The sequence below is a fragment of the Poecile atricapillus genome, chromosome W (assembly GCF_030490865.1).
Source record: "Poecile atricapillus isolate bPoeAtr1 chromosome W, bPoeAtr1.hap1, whole genome shotgun sequence".
In the NCBI taxonomy this organism is placed as follows: domain Eukaryota; kingdom Metazoa; phylum Chordata; class Aves; order Passeriformes; family Paridae; genus Poecile; species Poecile atricapillus.
In genome coordinates this window covers 47,812,511-47,830,445 of record NC_081288.1, presented here as the reverse complement: position 1 = coordinate 47,830,445, position 17,935 = coordinate 47,812,511, and the positions used below count along the sequence as shown (strand labels likewise).

General features: G+C 35.5%; 1 protein-coding gene across 8 annotated transcripts in view; it reads left to right on the top strand.

Moving 5' to 3' along the window:
* LOC131592206 (periphilin-1-like) overlaps positions 1-17,935 on the top strand; it is a 65,135-nt gene that overhangs the window by 15,395 nt on the left and 31,805 nt on the right. For 6 of the 8 annotated variants that reach the window (XR_009280535.1, XM_058863571.1, XM_058863569.1 and 3 more), the window contains exons 6-9: positions 8,230-8,480; positions 12,053-12,132; positions 15,143-15,262; positions 17,771-17,911. Coding sequence is in view for 7 of the 8 variants with exons in the window: in XM_058863571.1 (XP_058719554.1) it covers positions 8,230-8,480; positions 12,053-12,132; positions 15,143-15,262; positions 17,771-17,911 (592 nt within the window). In the remaining variant the exon portion in view is untranslated. The remainder of the gene's footprint in view (positions 1-8,229; positions 8,481-12,052; positions 12,133-15,142; positions 15,263-17,770; positions 17,912-17,935) is intronic. The other 2 variants (XM_058863573.1, XM_058863572.1) reach the window with 1 other exon arrangement.

Sequence of the window (17,935 nt, the reverse complement as noted above, 5' to 3'; positions counted from 1 at the left end):
ATGGGTAGCACTTGATTATTCTGGAAAAGTTTCCTAACTACTTCATTGAAAAACAGCTAGCTACTGAGACAGTGGGGGAGGGAAAGAGGAGGGAGTCTCCCTTCGAGTCCAGACATCTTCTGTTAAGATGGCATCTAACTAAGTCATCTCAATGAAAGTCAATGAATTGGGCTGATGAATGTAGTCATGGCTTTCTCATGTTGAGGTGTATTGTCACAGAGGACTTTGACAGGACTTCCCTTAGGAAGGTAAATTCTTTGTCATCTGTTAGGTTCCAAGGACTTGTTTGTTGTATTTTGAATATACTGAACATTCTAGATCCAATTCCCATTGGGAGAGGGTGGGGATATTAGGATACAGGAGAGGATAAGAAAAAATTTAATGTTGCTGATAGTTTAGGCATCCTTTTGTTAAGCGTTTTGCTTTAAAGAGAAAATGTTTCATGTGCTATTTCCATCTGCTCTTGGATTTAGAGTGTTATGATCTACATCTGAGGAAAAGTTCATCAATAAAACAATTCCATGGTCTCATGCTATTGGTATTATTTTTAAAAGATAGTACTATTTTTGCATGGTAACAAATTATTCCCAGTGTTAGTGTTGACATTAGTTCATGATAAGTACTTGCATAACCTGAAAGGTTCTTTCCTTTGTATATGAAGCTCTGTAGAACTTGTTTATGAGCTGATAGTAAATGCTTTTGTCTAAGTGAAACTGAATATTGGTGTCATTACACACAACAGGGTTGGGTCAGCCAGCTGTGGGAATGTCTTTCTCTTCTGAAGGCTGACTTTCAACAGTTGAATATATTAAATTGTATCTTATTTAGCCTAGTATGCCTAATTATTTTTGAAAGTGATGCTTGAGAGTGTGATTATTCATTTTGGAAGTAAAATGGAAAAAGTTTTAATGTGTTAACTTAAGGAATAATAGAATGATTTGAGTTGGAAGGTACCTTCAAAGGTCATCTAGCCAGCACCCTGCGGTTAGCAGGGACATCTTCAAGTAGATCAAGTAGCTCAGAGCCCCATCCAGCCTGACCCTGAATGTTTCTCCAGGGACAGGTTATTTACCACCTCTCTGGGCAACCTGTTTCAGCATACTCATCATAAACATTTTCTGGCAGAGCCTTTTCTTTTCCAGGCTGAACACCACTCTTACAACCTTTCCTCATAGATATGCTCCATCCCACTTGATAATTTTTGTTGCCCATGGTCCAGCTATCCATCCATGTATTTCTGGGACTTTAGAGCTAGGTGCAGCATACCAGGTGGGATCTCATCAGGGTAGAGTAGATGGGGAAACTAATTGAGGTTTGATGAGTTCCTAGACTCAGTATGTGTTCTACAATTTTTTTGTTGTTAGATGCAGTTTTTGAAGCATTTTGTACAAGGATCTAAGTAAGGCAAAAGATTATGTTAACAGAGGAGACTGAAGTATAAAGCAATGAATTACCTTCTTTAAAACCTCTTTTCAGCTACTGCTGATTTATTAATACTTACTACAACTTGTGCCTGGTAAGCAGTATTCTGGTTTAAAATTTATCTTTGAATTTACATTTATTACTCACAGCCAGTCAGTGTTTCTAAATATGTATGTCTGTTATTTTTAGGGGAAAAAAAGGAGTATTACTTCCTTGAGGCTTACTGAATCTAACTTCAACTGCTCTAGAATTCTGTCAAGGAACCTGTTTTATTTATGGTAATTAATTAAAAGTCATGAATGAGGTAAAGAGACTGATTTTCCTACAGTAAGAGTGCATTTCCACAGCAGTTTTAACTATCTAAGCAGGTGCCATTGCAGTCCTTCCCCTCTCCCTGGTTCTGGTTCAGATGTTTGTGTATAGTTGGTTTAGTGTGCTAACCCGCCACAATGAATTAAATATTTGTTTGCCAGTTCTGTTGTCTGAGAGAAAAATATCCATACCAGCTTAGGCACAGAATGGAAATCTGGATCCAAGGAAGGTTGCAGAGTTCAGGATTGCAGCAGCACCAGTTTCAATCAGTATGAGCTGTCATGGAGCTCCAAAGTTAACTGTTACTAAATCACTGAAATAACTGAAGGCATACAAGAGTTGAAAAATTATTTTTAATAAGGAATTTACCCAGGCAGCATAGCTGCTGTTAAATATGTTCAAACAAGTGATACTTATAATACATAGGAAATCACCTGCAAAAAGAGGCAAGAGATATTAATGTTTATTATGGAAACAGTAAATTATAATTAAACCGAAGGGAAAAAGCAAATTGGAAAATAAAGAAGATAAAGCTACCTGGCTGAATAATTTTTAAGGGGAAATGTCTCCCATAACATTTTGATTTTGAGCAAACTCCTTTTGCCTTCATGCAGACAGGAAGGATTGAGATCACATAAAGTAAAATCTGATTATGTGCAATGGATTTTTTTCTTCATATATGTATAATGTCTTATATTGAGAAATCCAGAAGCAAAGGTAGTAGTGTGCTAACTTTACTGAAATTTGATATGCAGAAGTCCATACCACTATTACAACACTTTAAGGGACGTAAGCAAGTGAAACCTATTTGACCTAATTGTTTCAAATCTCACTTTAATTTGAGAATAAAAACATAGAGATCTGTAATGCATTTTTCCCATATAGAGAAAAATTGAGTGTTTTTTGATTTATAGATCTCACTAAGGGATTTGGAAATAGGAAATAAGTAAATATAGTAAGGGTATTGTCTGTCAGTATTACTGACATAAGGTATTACTGCTTACAAACCTGTTCCACAACTTGCTCTTTCATTTTGCAGTTTTTGGAGTGTTAGAAAGTCAAACCCAAGAGTTGATCAAATCAACATATCCTAGCACTACTTGTTGCATTCTTTTGTCAATGAACTAATTGCATTCTGCAGCACAAAGATGAAAAGATTAAGTGCTCTTCCAGCAGCTATTTCATGGTTTCTGGGGTTTTTTTTATGGAAGGATTTTAAAGATAGCTTTTGGGGAAAGAAAAGGCTTGCTGAACATAAAAGTCTAAATTCCTAAAATAAAGTGCAAAAATATTTCTTTCTGGGGCTTAGCATGTGCTTGTCAACATTAAATTGTTTGGCATGTACTAAGAGTGAAGTAAAAAACAAAGTAAATTCAAAGCCCTCAAAGAGAAGACACTTTTGAAGCGTACCAATGTGATTTGATACCTCAGGGAAATGTTTTTAAAATGTTTCCTGTGTGCTGGTCTCTGCCTGAGGCAGGATGATGGTAAAAGTGCAAGCACCTACTTAGGAATCTCTGTCCATTAGAACTTTGTCTAGAAGCTAAAACATTGACCAGTTTCTCTGGTCTGTTAGGGCATTAAGGGAAAAAAAGAAATATGTAAAGTACTGTGTTGTGCTTCCTGGCTTTTTTCCACTTTTTAAGCTTATATTGAGATAGAAGATTTCAGTTGTTTCTATTTTGAATTAAGTCTGTTTAGGAATTTATTTAGTTGCTACTTGATTTAGTTGCATAGAGTCCTGAAATGGAAGAGGTTTATTCCCTGACCTAGCTGTCTGAACTGCTTTACTCTTCTGGGGTGATAGGCTGCTCAAAGTGCAGATGTAAATGTTGTTGCTGTTCATAGAAATCATGATTTGGTCCATCGCTTTAGGCAAGTACTCCCTCTGGATCTTCAAGACCTGTGGTTTGTTTTCTATTTTGGAGAAACTGGAGGGTCTTACTAAGCCCTTGTTTTTAAAAGAAGAAAAAACAAACTCACATGCATTTGAATGCAGTTATTTTGTCTAATTTGATCTTAATTTGTCTAAATAACATATTTTGTCTTTATTCTGTAGAGTTGTCTAAAGCTGTCTGTTCTTAATTCTTTGGTACTTCAACCTGTGTTTTTCTGGATTCTCTGTTACTTCGTTCTCTGTTCTTATCTGTGATTGAACATAATTTTTCTGTGTGAGATAATAGAGAGTTTTAGTTTAAATATACTTTTATTATGTGGGCTTATCTTTCAGCAAATCTAATGGTGTGTTACCAATGACAGTAAGAAGGAGGAGGGTACTAATGAGAAAGCAATGTAGGGGGATTTCCAATGCCATTGAAGTGCATAGGTTTACTATTCAATTAAAGGACATAGCATTTCTCGCTAATATTGCTATAATATTCATATTGTCTTATTTTTAATTCTCTGACCTGTCATGACATCCCAAGGTAGTGGCAGGGAAAGAGGAGTTGAGTAGCTCTCATACTGAGTGAGGTGGACAAATGGCATCAGTGTGGAGATTTGGTGTTTGCTTATGATAACTTCAGAAATACTGCATGCAGATAAAAATGATGAAACATTTATATATTTTCAAATATTTTTGTACATTTGGTATTTCTGGATATCCTTTTCTGCTTGAAACAGTGTTTCACAATGCCTGTTTCCTTTTGCCTTCATGCAGAAAGCTGTTAATAAGATTGCTGGCTGGTCCTAATTATGTTAATTCATTTAGAGCAAAATGCAGATATCGTAAGTGCTCCAGTTACTTGCTTAGTCATAAAATGTTGAAAACCAGTTGTCAATAAGAAATCTTGTCATCATTTCAAATGTTCAGATGAAAGCCGTTGGAACCAGGTGCAATGTCTTCTGTGTATGATGGTGCAATTCACTGTATTGCTTGAATTCAGGATAAATTTGCATAAGGACCTTTGGACAATAATAGGAGATTATAGCAAATCTCCAAAGCAGAACCTGAGTAAGTTGTTGGTTTGTTGCACAACCATGTACTGTGTACTTTGGAAAGGAATTGAATGAGTTCTGGGAGAGGGGTGGCTGGAATCTTGCACCACCTACATTTACTTTGAAGATGTTAAAAGTGGAGGTGTTCTTGCCTATTCTAGAGGCTGGGGGCGTTGTATATTTTATTAAATATTTTCTACATCGTGTGATTCATATTGTTAGCTCTTGCAATGTCCTGAAAAGGCAGGCAAAAGGAATTTTAGTTTAACTTTACCTCCCCCTTGCATCTGCATTATGAGACAGAAAAAGTATATTCAGTTAAGGATTCAGTTCAGATCTTGACTGTTTCCTCTCTTAGCACTGAAGTCTGGTGTTGTGAAAGCTATTTATAGCTTCTTCTTCAATTTATTTATAAAAGTGTGAGAGTTATTTCTAGGCAAGGTTAGTAATTAAGCACAAGGCTGTAAATGGAGTGTTTAATCCCTTTGGCAATAGCAGTAATCTTTCTCAGGTGGAAGGGATCACAAAAACATCTCTGTTGACTTTTTTATCTAGGTTATACACAGCACTCACCTGTGAATTCCTGGAAGACCCTCCTGTTTCTGTTCCACAATAATATGCTGTTTTGTTGCCAGTCTTCAGCTCAGTGTCAAAAGTGAGAGTCATGATTGCTATGGCTGGACCATAATGTAGATTAATGTTCTAGCTGAAAAGTTGAATGTAATGGGATATAGAAGTCCCAGAGAACAGTGAGCACAAAGTATTGTTGGCTTTTGCCCAGTAGCACAAATTCAATAAGAGTGATTTAAAAGTCCTCTTTCAGTAAAGCCGTTTCCTTTATTGCATGTGATGTGCTTCATATACCCAAGTACCTCTCTATTCCAGGGCATTTCACATCCAGGAAGTGATTTAATTTTACCTCTGAGTACTCTGAAGAGATAAATCTGACACATTGGTTTGTGTTCATCTTTGTTTCACAGAGCTTAAGCTATACCGCTGTGTTGTTCTGTAGGCAGCTGAAAATCTCCCTGGTGTTGTATTCCCTTGGTTTTCTGCTGTGCAGAAAGTCATACCTTCTTCTGTTGTGTAGTTGTGTTTTACCCTTGAGGAAACCAGTACTTAGGGTGAACTGAAATAATTGTCAGGGTGGAGCTCTTCCCCAGCTGCCCTTGGTGAATGGTATATCACAGTGTGGCTGTTTTTGTAACATTTCAGAAGCTCCTCCAAGACTTTCAGCTTTAGTGAGAGTTTAATGGTCAAGTTTCATCAAAGCTAACACTGATACTGCTTCCTGTTGCAACACTGCTGAGAGAACAAAATTGTGCTTTCAGAATTAAGTATGAATTATGAACACAAAATACGAAGATTTAAGGGGTGCTATATAAAAGAGATTAATTCTGTATTTGTTGTTAAGTTGTTAAGTAGCTCTATTTTAAAGTCTATCTTGCATCTCTACTAAATATTGTCCCTGCTCAGTAAACCTTTTGAGTATGTGTTAGAATCTGAAGCATGTGCTTAACTACTTTGCTGAATTGGGGCCTTCATTACCAAATTGCAGGTGTATGTTAGCTTAAGTGTTTAAGGAAAAAATAACTGCAAAACAATACTATCTTTGTTCTGTTCAGTGCATTACATTAATGGAAAACATCAGAAGTGCTGTCCTGTTGCTCTGCTCTCCCAAACAGATTTAATATAGTTAATGGCTTGAATGTTCTGTATGAGATGTGGTTCAATTAAGAATTAACACAGAGTGATGAAATAAAAATGCAAAAATTGAAAGTGAGATTCTATTTTAGGGTGCATAATATTATTGCAAAATGTGGCTTTCAAATGTTTTCCTGTTTGAAAATGCATTTAAATTATATTTTTTTTAAATTCTTACATGGATATTAGAGCATTTATTATACATGTGCAGTAGCTGGGGCTCTGTAAACACTACCATAATAAACTGCTCTGTATATGAGGGTTTAATAACATGGACATAAAAGTGTATTTTACACATAAAAGTGGTTTGCTAGTCTGCCACAAAGCTTCTGCTTTAAAAATAAATAACATTTAAAGAGAGAGATTAAGAAGGAAATGGAAGAAAAAGTGGGCTGTGCCTAACTCATTCCTGATAAATATTTAATCATTATGTTCTTTAATAAATAACCCCCTACTTAGTTAGAAAAATAGTTCAGTGCTGAGTTAATCTAGTATTCTTCAAGCCTGAATTTACACTTCATATCTGTAGCTACATAAAATGTTCATACATATAATGGAGATGTGCTTTCCATGCAACAAGTAAACCTGCACTGTGTAAAAACACGTCAGTTTCACAGGGTTTTTGTTTTGTGGTGCTACTTGTGAAGCTTCCATCGCCCAAGACGCCTTTGGCACACGGAAATCCTTTTTTATCAGTCACAAATATGGGCCTGTGCCATGCTGTAGTAGTTGTACATCTTTTCTTCTTCTCCACCAACATAAAACTAGCTATAGCTACATTGTGCTAAATGTGACCACCAGATTTTTGTGAGACATTCCCCTATTTTAAAATACTGGACTCTGATGAGAAATAGGAGAGAAGATACATTCTGATTTACTAGAAATGCTGTGAAATCTTGGAGATTTCTATGGAGAAGCAGAGAAATACTTGCTATTCTTACCAATGCATCTTCTGACCAAGGCAAAAGTGACGAGTCTAGATTCAGTTGCTTCGTATATCTTTTAGCTCTGAGTTAGGACAAGTTTGAAATTATACTAAGGGTTATTTTTTTCACCTTTGCACTTATGTGTACATTAATATGATTTACAAATAACTAACACATTTGTGCTGTGGTCTGGAGTAACAATATTTAAACTCAGTAGAAAGTTTTATGGTTTGGTAAATTACAGTTTTAATTCAATTGATTTTGTGACATTTTACATTAAAGTTCAAAATTAATATTGTGTGTTGTGAGAAACACATTTACGAGATGTAAGTCTTCATATTTTCATTCAAGAGTTGACCTTGGGTGGATTCATGGTGAGAGAATAGATATTCTGCAGATTTCTTTTTGTCTTTGCTGGTTATAAGCTGAAATTTCTGAGTGATATTTGTGTAGCAAGGTGTTTGAAATCAAATGAGGAGTATACTCCCTTGAAAATAAGAGAAAAACTTAGGTGAAAAATGCCAAATAGTGTAAGCAATATTTGGATATGCATTTCTAGCTATTGTAAATTAAGGCTTAATTTCCAGGGTAAGTGTAGTGAATATGAAAAAAATTGTGAGAGTTCTCATTTTGTCATTGTCATTTTCTTATGTTTTAGCTGTATTATCAAGAAATAGAAAGGAATTAGCTTCTAGCAATGAGGTATCATAATGTAATCTTAAAAAATTACCCTTTTTTTCACTTTATTTGCTTGTTTTTCATTCTTTGCCTAGTACTCTTACAAACACTGAAGATTTCGTATGTGTTCTACAGATGATAGTTAACCTGTTTGTATTTATCAGGCATGAACTGTTGCCATTATATATGTGCTGTACCATAAACATTGGAAGGATAACCAAGTTTCTTGTATTTTTTGTTGTCTTCCAAGGGATGTCAGAGATGGCTTCAGAAGAAAAAGCTTTTATTCTTCTCATTATGTGAGAGATCGATCCCCTCACAAGCGGGACTCTCCTTTCTTCAGGGAATCGCCAGGGAGCCGGAGGGATTCTCCGCACAGCAGATCTGGCTCTAGTGTCAGCAGCAGGAGCTACTCTCCTGAAAGAAGCAAAGCCTATCCTTTCCACCATCATAGCAGAAGTATGTCATCTTTACATAAAAGAAATATTTCTTCTCAGCAAGGTAATGCTGGATTAATGATGTGAACTGGTTAGTGAGGTGAAACTGCAAGTCACTGCATAAGCCTTTCTTCCTTATATACTCTTTTTAAAATGGGAAAAGCTGACATTTTGTGCTATCTATGAGATGTCTGCTCTGGTTGTTTCATTGTACTCTCTGTTCCCTTATGTATTTCATGTGGGAGATTGTAGGTGTTATTTTGGTGTCAGGTCTAGACTGACTGTAGGAGTTTCAGCTGCACAGCTTTTTCTAGTATTTTATGTTCTTTTTAGCATCAGCTCCATTTACTTCTTTATGTGCTTCATTCCCTGAGAGGAACCTTTGCTCCATCTACAGCAGATAAACACATTTCTTCCTGCAACCAGGATAAAACATGGATTAAAAAAAATGGATAAGTGAAAGTACATACTTCTACTGGTTGCATTTTCTCCAGTTTTTCCTAGGCTTTTGAAACTGATTGTTTTTTAGCAATTACATTTCAACATCAAAACCTCTCAGATCTTGCTCTCCTCAAAGAAATGTGAAGCATATCTCAGTTTAGTCTATTCTGACTTTTAGAAGCTTGATTCTTAATATTTCCCAGAAGTCTAATGAATCGTCTGTTTTGAAAATATTTGAGCTTTCATATTTATATTATTTTTTGGGGAAAAAAAAGGAATTGCTTTTTTTAGTATACTGCAATCTTAGCCACTCTATTTGTACAGCTTATGTAAATTAATCCAATTTGATTTCTCTTTCTGCAAATGCTTTCTAGTGAACTATGCAAACTACTGTTCATTTTGGCAGCTTTTAAAAAATTAATTAGATTTTTTTTTGCTTACTGAGAAGGCACATTGTGTTTCCAGAGTGACACTGAACCATTATGCAGCACTTCTTGTCAAAAGAGATCTTTGTGATTTAGTTAACATTGTTTAAATATTGAGGAATAATTTCACTCCTTGCAGAGTAGAGATGGGTCTTTCTATTTGAGCGTTCCAGTGCTTCTAACATTTTGTAGCAATACTTAGTGAACATAAATTCCTCCAAGTGTAGGAGAGGAAGAAAAAAATAAGATAGTTACCTAATTTTCCAGAAGTCTTGTAGGTGTGCAGCTTGTAATTACTAGGGACAGGAAAACAATGTTGTGAGAAACCATACAAAATTTTGGAATGTTTCTTTTTTTTTTTTAATTTTGAGCTGAGTTTGATCATATATGTACATACTATATTGTTAGAATTACTCAGACAATAGTGGAGGTAGTGATATAGAAGCAGTTATGTTCACAAACCAGAAAAGGTGCTGATCAAGAGAGGAGCTTACATCTAGGTCTATGTTTTTTGATATTTTCTCCCATTTGCATGGTTGAAAACCTTTCTCAATCATCTCTGGGTAAGTTTTAAGAGACCAGCTAAGTTATACACTGGAATATTTCTTTGTCCTTTCCCTGGAAAGGAGGACTACTAAAATGTCTCTCTAAATGACTGAATTAAAATACCTATTTGCAAGGTAAAAATGGTTTAAAGAATACTTTTAGAATATTTTTTTATTGTGATTTGCCTTAGGTAAGCTCATGTACCGCATATTTAAAAGGAACATCTAGTGGAACATCTCGTATGTCAGTAGTACATTTAAATGGATTTACAACATGCAAAGCATATCCTGTTTCATGTGGAATCTGCAATTTGGCATCTTTCTAAAATACTATAATGCTGTTTAATATCATGCTATCTGAATTGGTTTGGCCACATGACTTGCACTGAAGAAGGAATATCGTATGCTCCACCACACTTCATACATCAGGATAAATACTGAATTTAATCAAAGAAAACTGGAGGGACATGAAGTAGCTTGGTAAAGGGAGGGAAAGGGCAAGCATTTATCTGTGATGGGAGAGCTTGAAGAGAAGCAGAATGGTATTCCTTCAGGGGCCCAGGCACTAAGGGGTCAGTAGAGTGGTGTGCTGAGGAAATGCAAGAAGGCGAATACTGGTGCTTGAAGAGTGTCATGTTTAATTTTACAGGTAGGGCTTTGGTGCTCAAAAGAGCCACACACATTCTGAAAAAAAATGGCCTAATTATGTCTTCTAAGTAAATGGCATTTTTTCAACTTCGCTTAACTTTTAATAATTTTCTGCCATTTGTATAAATTAATTTCATCTGTTCAGGTGCAAACATATAACCCATTTAACTGAGATAATCTTTAAATAATCCAGTCTGACAAAGGAGGCATGTGGGAAGCAGAGTAGTCCATGAATTTAAAAGGAGGTGGCTTGTCTATGAGGCTGAAAAGCACATATCACAGGAGAAAAACTTGTGTTACTTAGTGGTGACAAAAATTTTGTGTGCTTTCTTGCTTTGACTCATTAAATTAAAGCCATATTTAAAGCCATAATGAACAATCACATTTATATTTATACAAAAATAATTTCTCTCCCAATTTTCATAAGTCTTTGATAGATTTTTAAATTTATCCCGTTATTAATTGTATTTATAAAAATTTAATGGAAGCCAAGGTAAGTTTACATTACCTTGGCTTATTTGTGATCAGTCAACTGTTTCCCCAGTGAGTGTGAATAGTCTGGTTAATTTAGACCGACTTGCAACATGTTTGCTTTTTGTACTTAGCTTTTTCAGATCTTTTAGATTTAATCTATGGACCACAACTTGAAAACTAGTACTGTACACTGCAACCAGTTCTGTTGCTGTGGGCTGTCTGTAACTGGTCGGTGGCAAGACTGTACACAGATTGTGATTAGCACTGTGATTAGCACTGTGAATTTGATTTGACATTTTGCCAATTTTAACTCTCATAAGAAAGACAGTGATCTTACAAGAAGCATCTACTCTGTGGCTGATACAATACAGGACTGTTTCCCATGGCAGGTCTTTTCAACATACTGTGGCCTGCTAAACTGGTTCATACACTACCTGATTACCTTGAGTGAGTGACTGGTGTCTAATATTTCATGTTTATATTATTGCAAGAATATTAAAAAGTGAAATCACATCATCTTACGGAATCCTACTGATAACAACCTTACAGTTAATGATGGAAAAAAGGACTGGGTTTTCTTAAAAGCATTAAATGACACAGCTGTATCTTTTCTCTACTTAGGAAGAGAAAAAAAGTGTTACCAATATTTGTCAGATGGTGGAATATGTAGATTTTATAGAATTGTAGAAACATTAAGGTTGGAAAAGAACTCCAAGATCAAGTCCAACCTTTGGCCAAATGCTACCCTGTTGACATGGCACTAAATGTCATGTCTTGTCATTTCTTGAACACCTCCAGGGATAGTGGCTCCACCACCTCCCTGAGCAGCTGTTCCAAAGCTTAACCACTCTTTCAGTGAAAAGATTCTTCCTGAAAGCCTGAGCCTTTCCTGGCACAGCTTGAGGCCATTTCCTCTTGTCAGTAGTTGCCTGGGAGAAGAGTCCAACTCCCATCTTGCTACAACCTCCTGTCAGGTAGTTGTTGAGGGTGATAAGGTTCATGTCTTACAGCATAAAATTATACTGCAATTTTTCTAAGCCAGTAAGCATATTTGCAATATATATCTTTAATTTCTCAGTCATTAATTTTTTTCTTAATTGTAGGTAAAGAGAGGACAGGTCAGTCACTGAAAACATCAAGAGATGCATCACCTTCAGGGTCCACATCAGTACCTTCATCAAAGGTGAATTTTCTTTTTGACTACTTCACACGATAGTTTTAGATTGCTCATTCTTGGATTTTTTCCTCAGTTGGAAGGAGATTGTGCATTCACCTGTTAAAGTACATATTCCTTACAATATTACTTCCTATTCCTTACAATAGAAGTAGGACTTGGTCTTAGAATTCTGTGTTGTTGTGAATATGTTAGTATTGCCACTTATTTTGACACAGATACACCTGCCATGTTATTCAATGGGGAAAAAACCCAGGCTTTGGTTGTGCTATGTCATTCTAACTACTTACCTCTTACACATCTCTTTTAGAACTGCTCTGCCAGCTGATTGCCATTGTCCTTAAGGGGGGAGGCAAGCAATGTATTTTTCAGTGATGTAAAATAAGGGAAAATAAGATAAAAGCTGTTATGCACAAGTTATGCTGATTTGGTTCATAAAATACACTTTATAATTAGTTCACCTATTGTGCTTATACACTCAGCACACTGCAGCTTAATATCAAATCCTTATTTAATACACGCCTTTGAGAACAAAGAGGCATTGCAAAATCTCTTGCTTTTGTGTTAATATGTAGTGTGAGCTTGAACTCTGTATTCTGTAAGTGTTCTGCTTTCTTCTCAGTCAGTTGTATTGGTTTTTTGCCATCAGTTTGCAAGCATCTGCTGGCAGTGGATATCCACTTGATACAGGCCACGCAAAATGAAACTTTCTTTGGTGGAAGTAATTTCCCCAGACGGCATAAATATTTATTGGGTGTGCATCAGCTGCAGAAGTGGAAGTACTTCCATGACTGTTTATTGATTTTTCTCTTGAGTCCCCAAATCTGCTTATAATGTAACTGCCCTGTGTGAGTGGAGCCTTTTGGAGTGAGCCTTTTGGCTGGAGTTGCACTGAGTGGTTAAGTTACCTAAGTGCTTCACTGACTCAGAAGTATTCTTGGCAAAACATGAACATCTCCAGAGCCAGAGTCTTACAATTTATCAAGGCTTGAGAAATCAGTTATATACTATATATTAGCAATTAAAGGATATGATTTTCAATGCTCTAAGTTATAATTTAGCTTTGAAATTTTTACAAAGGTATATGTTTCCATAGCAATACCTCTTTTCACTGTAGTATCTATTTGGAAATCTGAAAAGGTATTTTTATCTATAATTATTTTTTGCATATTCATGCATGTGAATTAATACATGTTGATGTTACCTGATCTTAGCCACCTGTTTGACTATGGCATGAAATCTTTTGTTTTTGTTTATTACCCTTATAGACTGGAAGCCTTGGAGGCTGTATCCAACATAAGGCAAAAGGATGTGTGAGACAGGAACAGCTGCGGAGCAAAGTGTCAGGCTTTTGCTTTTCCATGTTACTGATGCGATTAAAAAATACAAAAAAAAAAAAAAAAAAGAGACTTCTGTTTTCAGGTGGGAGGATGGGATGCAGCAGTTTAGTTTTTTTTTGGTTTTTTTGAGATCTATTAGGTTGGTTGTTTCTTGCAAGTTTGCAGCCTAAATATCTGCTGCTATTTTCAGCTAAGAAATACGCTCCTGTCTCTTCATCTGAGGTGTACCTGTGCAAATACCATTACTTTATTCCATAAAATTCATGCAGGATTCAATATGTATTTATCAGCATTCAACCTATAGAATTAAATTCAGTGAGATTAAATTAAACAGATTTTTTTTTTCTGTATTCCAGTAGATATTAATAGTTAATTTCTTTTATGGCTTGTGGAAATATAGCAGGTCATTTGAGATTTTCTATGAAATATATTACTCTGTTCTTTTAAGAGCCTTTTTCATATCTCTGCATATTGAACTTTGTCGCCTCCTGACTTCACTGGTTGCAATTCTGTAATTTGCAGTTATAAAAAACAGGGATTCCTATTGGAACATTGTGTTGCTCTTCTCTTCTGGATTCAGATTAACGTGGTGTCTTTATGACACAGAATCCTGGAGGGGCTCTGTGAATTGTGTATTTTTGTATTACCACTTTGCTTGAGGTAAGCACAAAAGATGTGAAGACAAAGGGATTTTGATACTGGCCATTTATGCAACTTAGAATGAGCTAATGGTAAGAGGTGGAGTGTTGGTTTCTTTCATTTGGGTTTTTGTTTATTTGCGCTTTTTTGTCTACCTGTTTGCTAAGATGGAACAGGCATTGGGCAGAAGTTGTTGTGGCCTTTTTCAGGTACACATCTTAGTGTTGCAATTTTTAATGCTAGATACAGATTCTTTGGGTGTTTCTATACATACAGTTGATTTAAGTTAAATATCCGCAAACTGGCAGCAAGATTTATAAAGCTAGCTAAACTAATATTTGTCATTGTCTGTTTGCTGCTCTGATAGTAAAGGCCAAATAGTATTATTAGAGAGAAATCAATTCTTAAACATTGTTTATGTGAGGATTTCCATTTGAATAGGTAGATTTAAAAGAATATAATGCCATGACTGACTCTATTATAAATGATTAGCTTTTCCCCAAATAAAAAATAATGGGTTTTAATGGAAGCAGCTCTGATCACTTAAAGTTTGTATAAAATATTTTTTTGTCCTTAATTAGCTCAGGTTTTATACCCTACCTAGTATTTATCAGTTGGTTTTAATTTTTTTATAACCTTTTATGACTGAAAATCACACTGAATTATTAGTTCACTCCACTCTTGTATCTGAATTCTTTCATTTCCTACACAGGTCTCAAAAATATTTTTTCTGTTATCTCTGACCTGTGAGTTTAATAAACCTTATTCAGAAAGTATAATGGTTTTGTAGTAGTTCACTGACCTTCATAGATTTATCTTTGTTTTTCTCCTCTCTTGTTTCTTTACTATCTACTTTACTTGTTCCCCCCCCCCCCCTTTTTTTTTAAAGAAATTGGACAGCAAATGAAATAATCTCAACTTTCTTATTTCCTATTTTAAAATATTTTAGGGATCAGAATAACTGTTTATTTTAATTTTGAAGATTTTTCCATGTATAAGTGTATTTCATGTTAAACCTTGACTATAATGTTTTTGTACAGGCCTTGGAGAAGAGCAACAGACTGTCAGAAAAGGAACTTGCAGAAGCTGCAAGCAAGTGGGCAGCTGAAAAGTCAGAGAAGGCCGAGGAAAGCAATATACCTGAGATAACAGAGTATGATGTAAGATAGGATTATTAATCTTCTTAATTCAAAGCGTTACAATAGGCTCTTGTTTTTCTGTATTGTTCATAAAGGCAGATTTTGTAACTTAATCTTGAATTTTTCTGCTTATGCTATTAAATATTTTTGAAGGGGAATGAGAGGGAGACTAGAACCTGGTGACTATTTATTTTGAAAAAATGCACAAAGCCACAGTACATTTTGTTAGTATTTGATTTGATGTTGAGCTACAACTGACACAATAAAGTTCCAGCTCTCCCAAGCATTCTTCTAGGAGTACTCTTGTAGTAGCGTAGGTCTGTATGCCTACCGAACTTAAAATTAGGAGGGGACTTCTGAGTCAAAACATGAGTGTACATGTAAAACCCAAGACTTAGGGAGAGAAACTCTGGTTTGTTGAGTTCTGTTTCAAGCTGTGCCAGCCTACCATGTCATGTATTCTTTTTCAGAAAGCAAGCCTCCATTATACTAAAAATAAAGCGTACCTTGTTACTGCAGTGGGTATATTTTTTGTTTTCCCCAGAATCCTTATTTCATTATTAATCAACATTAATTATTTGATAGTTTATTCCCTTTTATTTTCACCTCTCCTTGTCTTCTGCTCCTGGCTATATTGAAGTGTGATTATAGCCCTTCTCAGTCATTTGTTACACTGCTCTTGGATAGGATGTCTTTTTTGGGTTCTGTTATGTTAGTGGAAAATATATTTGTCATTTAAAACAACCTGAATACTATGTAATCTAAACTAATCTCTTTTAATTCTGTGATAATTTTCTCTTTCACTTTGTTTCAACTTTAGAGGCATTCTTAAAAAAAGCAAAATAGTACCTACTTCACAAAGTCATGTTGTAACCTTTCCAAATAGTGGGCTTGATTTTTATTTTTTTTTTCTTAAATTTGTTTGAAAATAATTAATTTCAAACAAATTAATGTGTCTTGGGAAGCATCACATTTCCACTTGTAGAATGTAAGGTCTAGGTTAGAGAAATGAACTCCCTGAATTCATGTTTATCTGAACTTTCAAGTTCTGTCCATTGATGTAATCATGAATGCATGATCAGCTCCTCAATAGTGGTCAGGAAGATCTAGTTAGGTACATAAAGCAATTAAAAGCTTTTAAAGCAATTTAAAAAAAGCAATTAAAAAAAGAAAAAGAGGGAGGAAGTGTTAGAGTGAAGAAAAAGCAGCAGCTGATCCAAGGACAAATACCATATGAAGGAGAACAAATGCATGGGCATTTCTGAGAGGTTCAGCAGAGAACAATCACTGTGGTTCTTGATGAGGGGAGAGTAATGCAGGGGAGGAAAGAACAGAGTGGGCCACATGGAGAAAAGTTCTTTAAAGCATCCTCCACGCCTCAGAGAAAGTTGCAGTGTGGAATCTAAGTGATTGTGGTACAGTCTAAGATGATTTATTGACTAAGAAAAGTGGGCTGTAGAAATGCTAATGAAGGAGGTGAGGCATCTCATTTTGAGTCTTAGAAGAAAGGTCTTCTCACCTGTCACATTCGTGGGCAAGAATTCTTAACTTTTTCCTGTTTATCTTACGAAGTGCTTAGTAGTTGAACTTTGTGTTTCACTGAGCATTTTTAGTAGCCTTCACTCACTCTCAGGCATTTCGTTCTTTACTGGGATAGCAAGATTTGGTTTGTGTTGCTGCTAAGGTTTGAGCATATGTTCACAGGACTACTTAAGCTTTTTGCTTACTTTTTCTGTCTAATGCTTTTCTCTCTCATGTTAGTTAAGTGTTAAGATTATTCACCTTTAGTTTTGAATAATAGAAACTAGTTTTCATCATCTTCAATTTTCAAATCCTATTTAAAAAAAAAAAATTGTAAGTTCCATAGTACCAAATTTAAGTAATGCCGTGAAACAAAATGGCATCTGCTTTCTTTGGAGTAGGAGTACAGTCTTAATTTCTGTTTTAGAGGGAAGTTTACACAATTCCTGAACTTCAGTTGATTTTTTAATGTTACTAGAAATCTTCAACTCACAGGTTTGCTTTTGCTATGCAATAGTCATTGCAGTTCCTTTAATAATAGACCTGTGGCCCTGAATGCTTTTGGAGTTCTCTCTGACTGCGTTTTTATTTTGTTGATGCCTATGTACCTTTGATTTTGTTACTTTTATCTTTTCCCAGAAGGCTAATCACATTTTCATTGTGGATTTTTCTTGCTTTCTGGTGTTACAAATACCACATACACAAATTTTTTCTCAGTGGATGTGCAAGTAGAGGTTATCTGACAACATTGCCTTCACGCAGTTAAGGCTGTGTCACAGGGGGTTTTATTGTGTCATGTTTTCTACATGTTTAAAGCACATATTTCTGTATCTGTTAGAATTGTAGCAGTTGTAGCAAAATTGCTGCAATAGTCTAATTGTCACTAATAGTCTTGATGAGCAAACTTGTATCTCTGGTGACTGTGCTGGGGCTTTTTGGGTTTTTTCCTTACACTGTGGTTTTTATTTTTCTCTGAAAACTGAATTTATTGTTTATTTTTTTTGGAAGGCTGGTTCTTCAGCTCCATTATACATTGAGCAAGCAGAGGAAACAGAAGCAAATCTAACAGATAGTACAGAATTACATGAGGACAGCCAGCTTCTTAGTCGTTCAAAAGCAATTGCAGCTAAGACAAAGGAGATTGAACAGGTGAGTCTTCTTGGCATTTTGTCA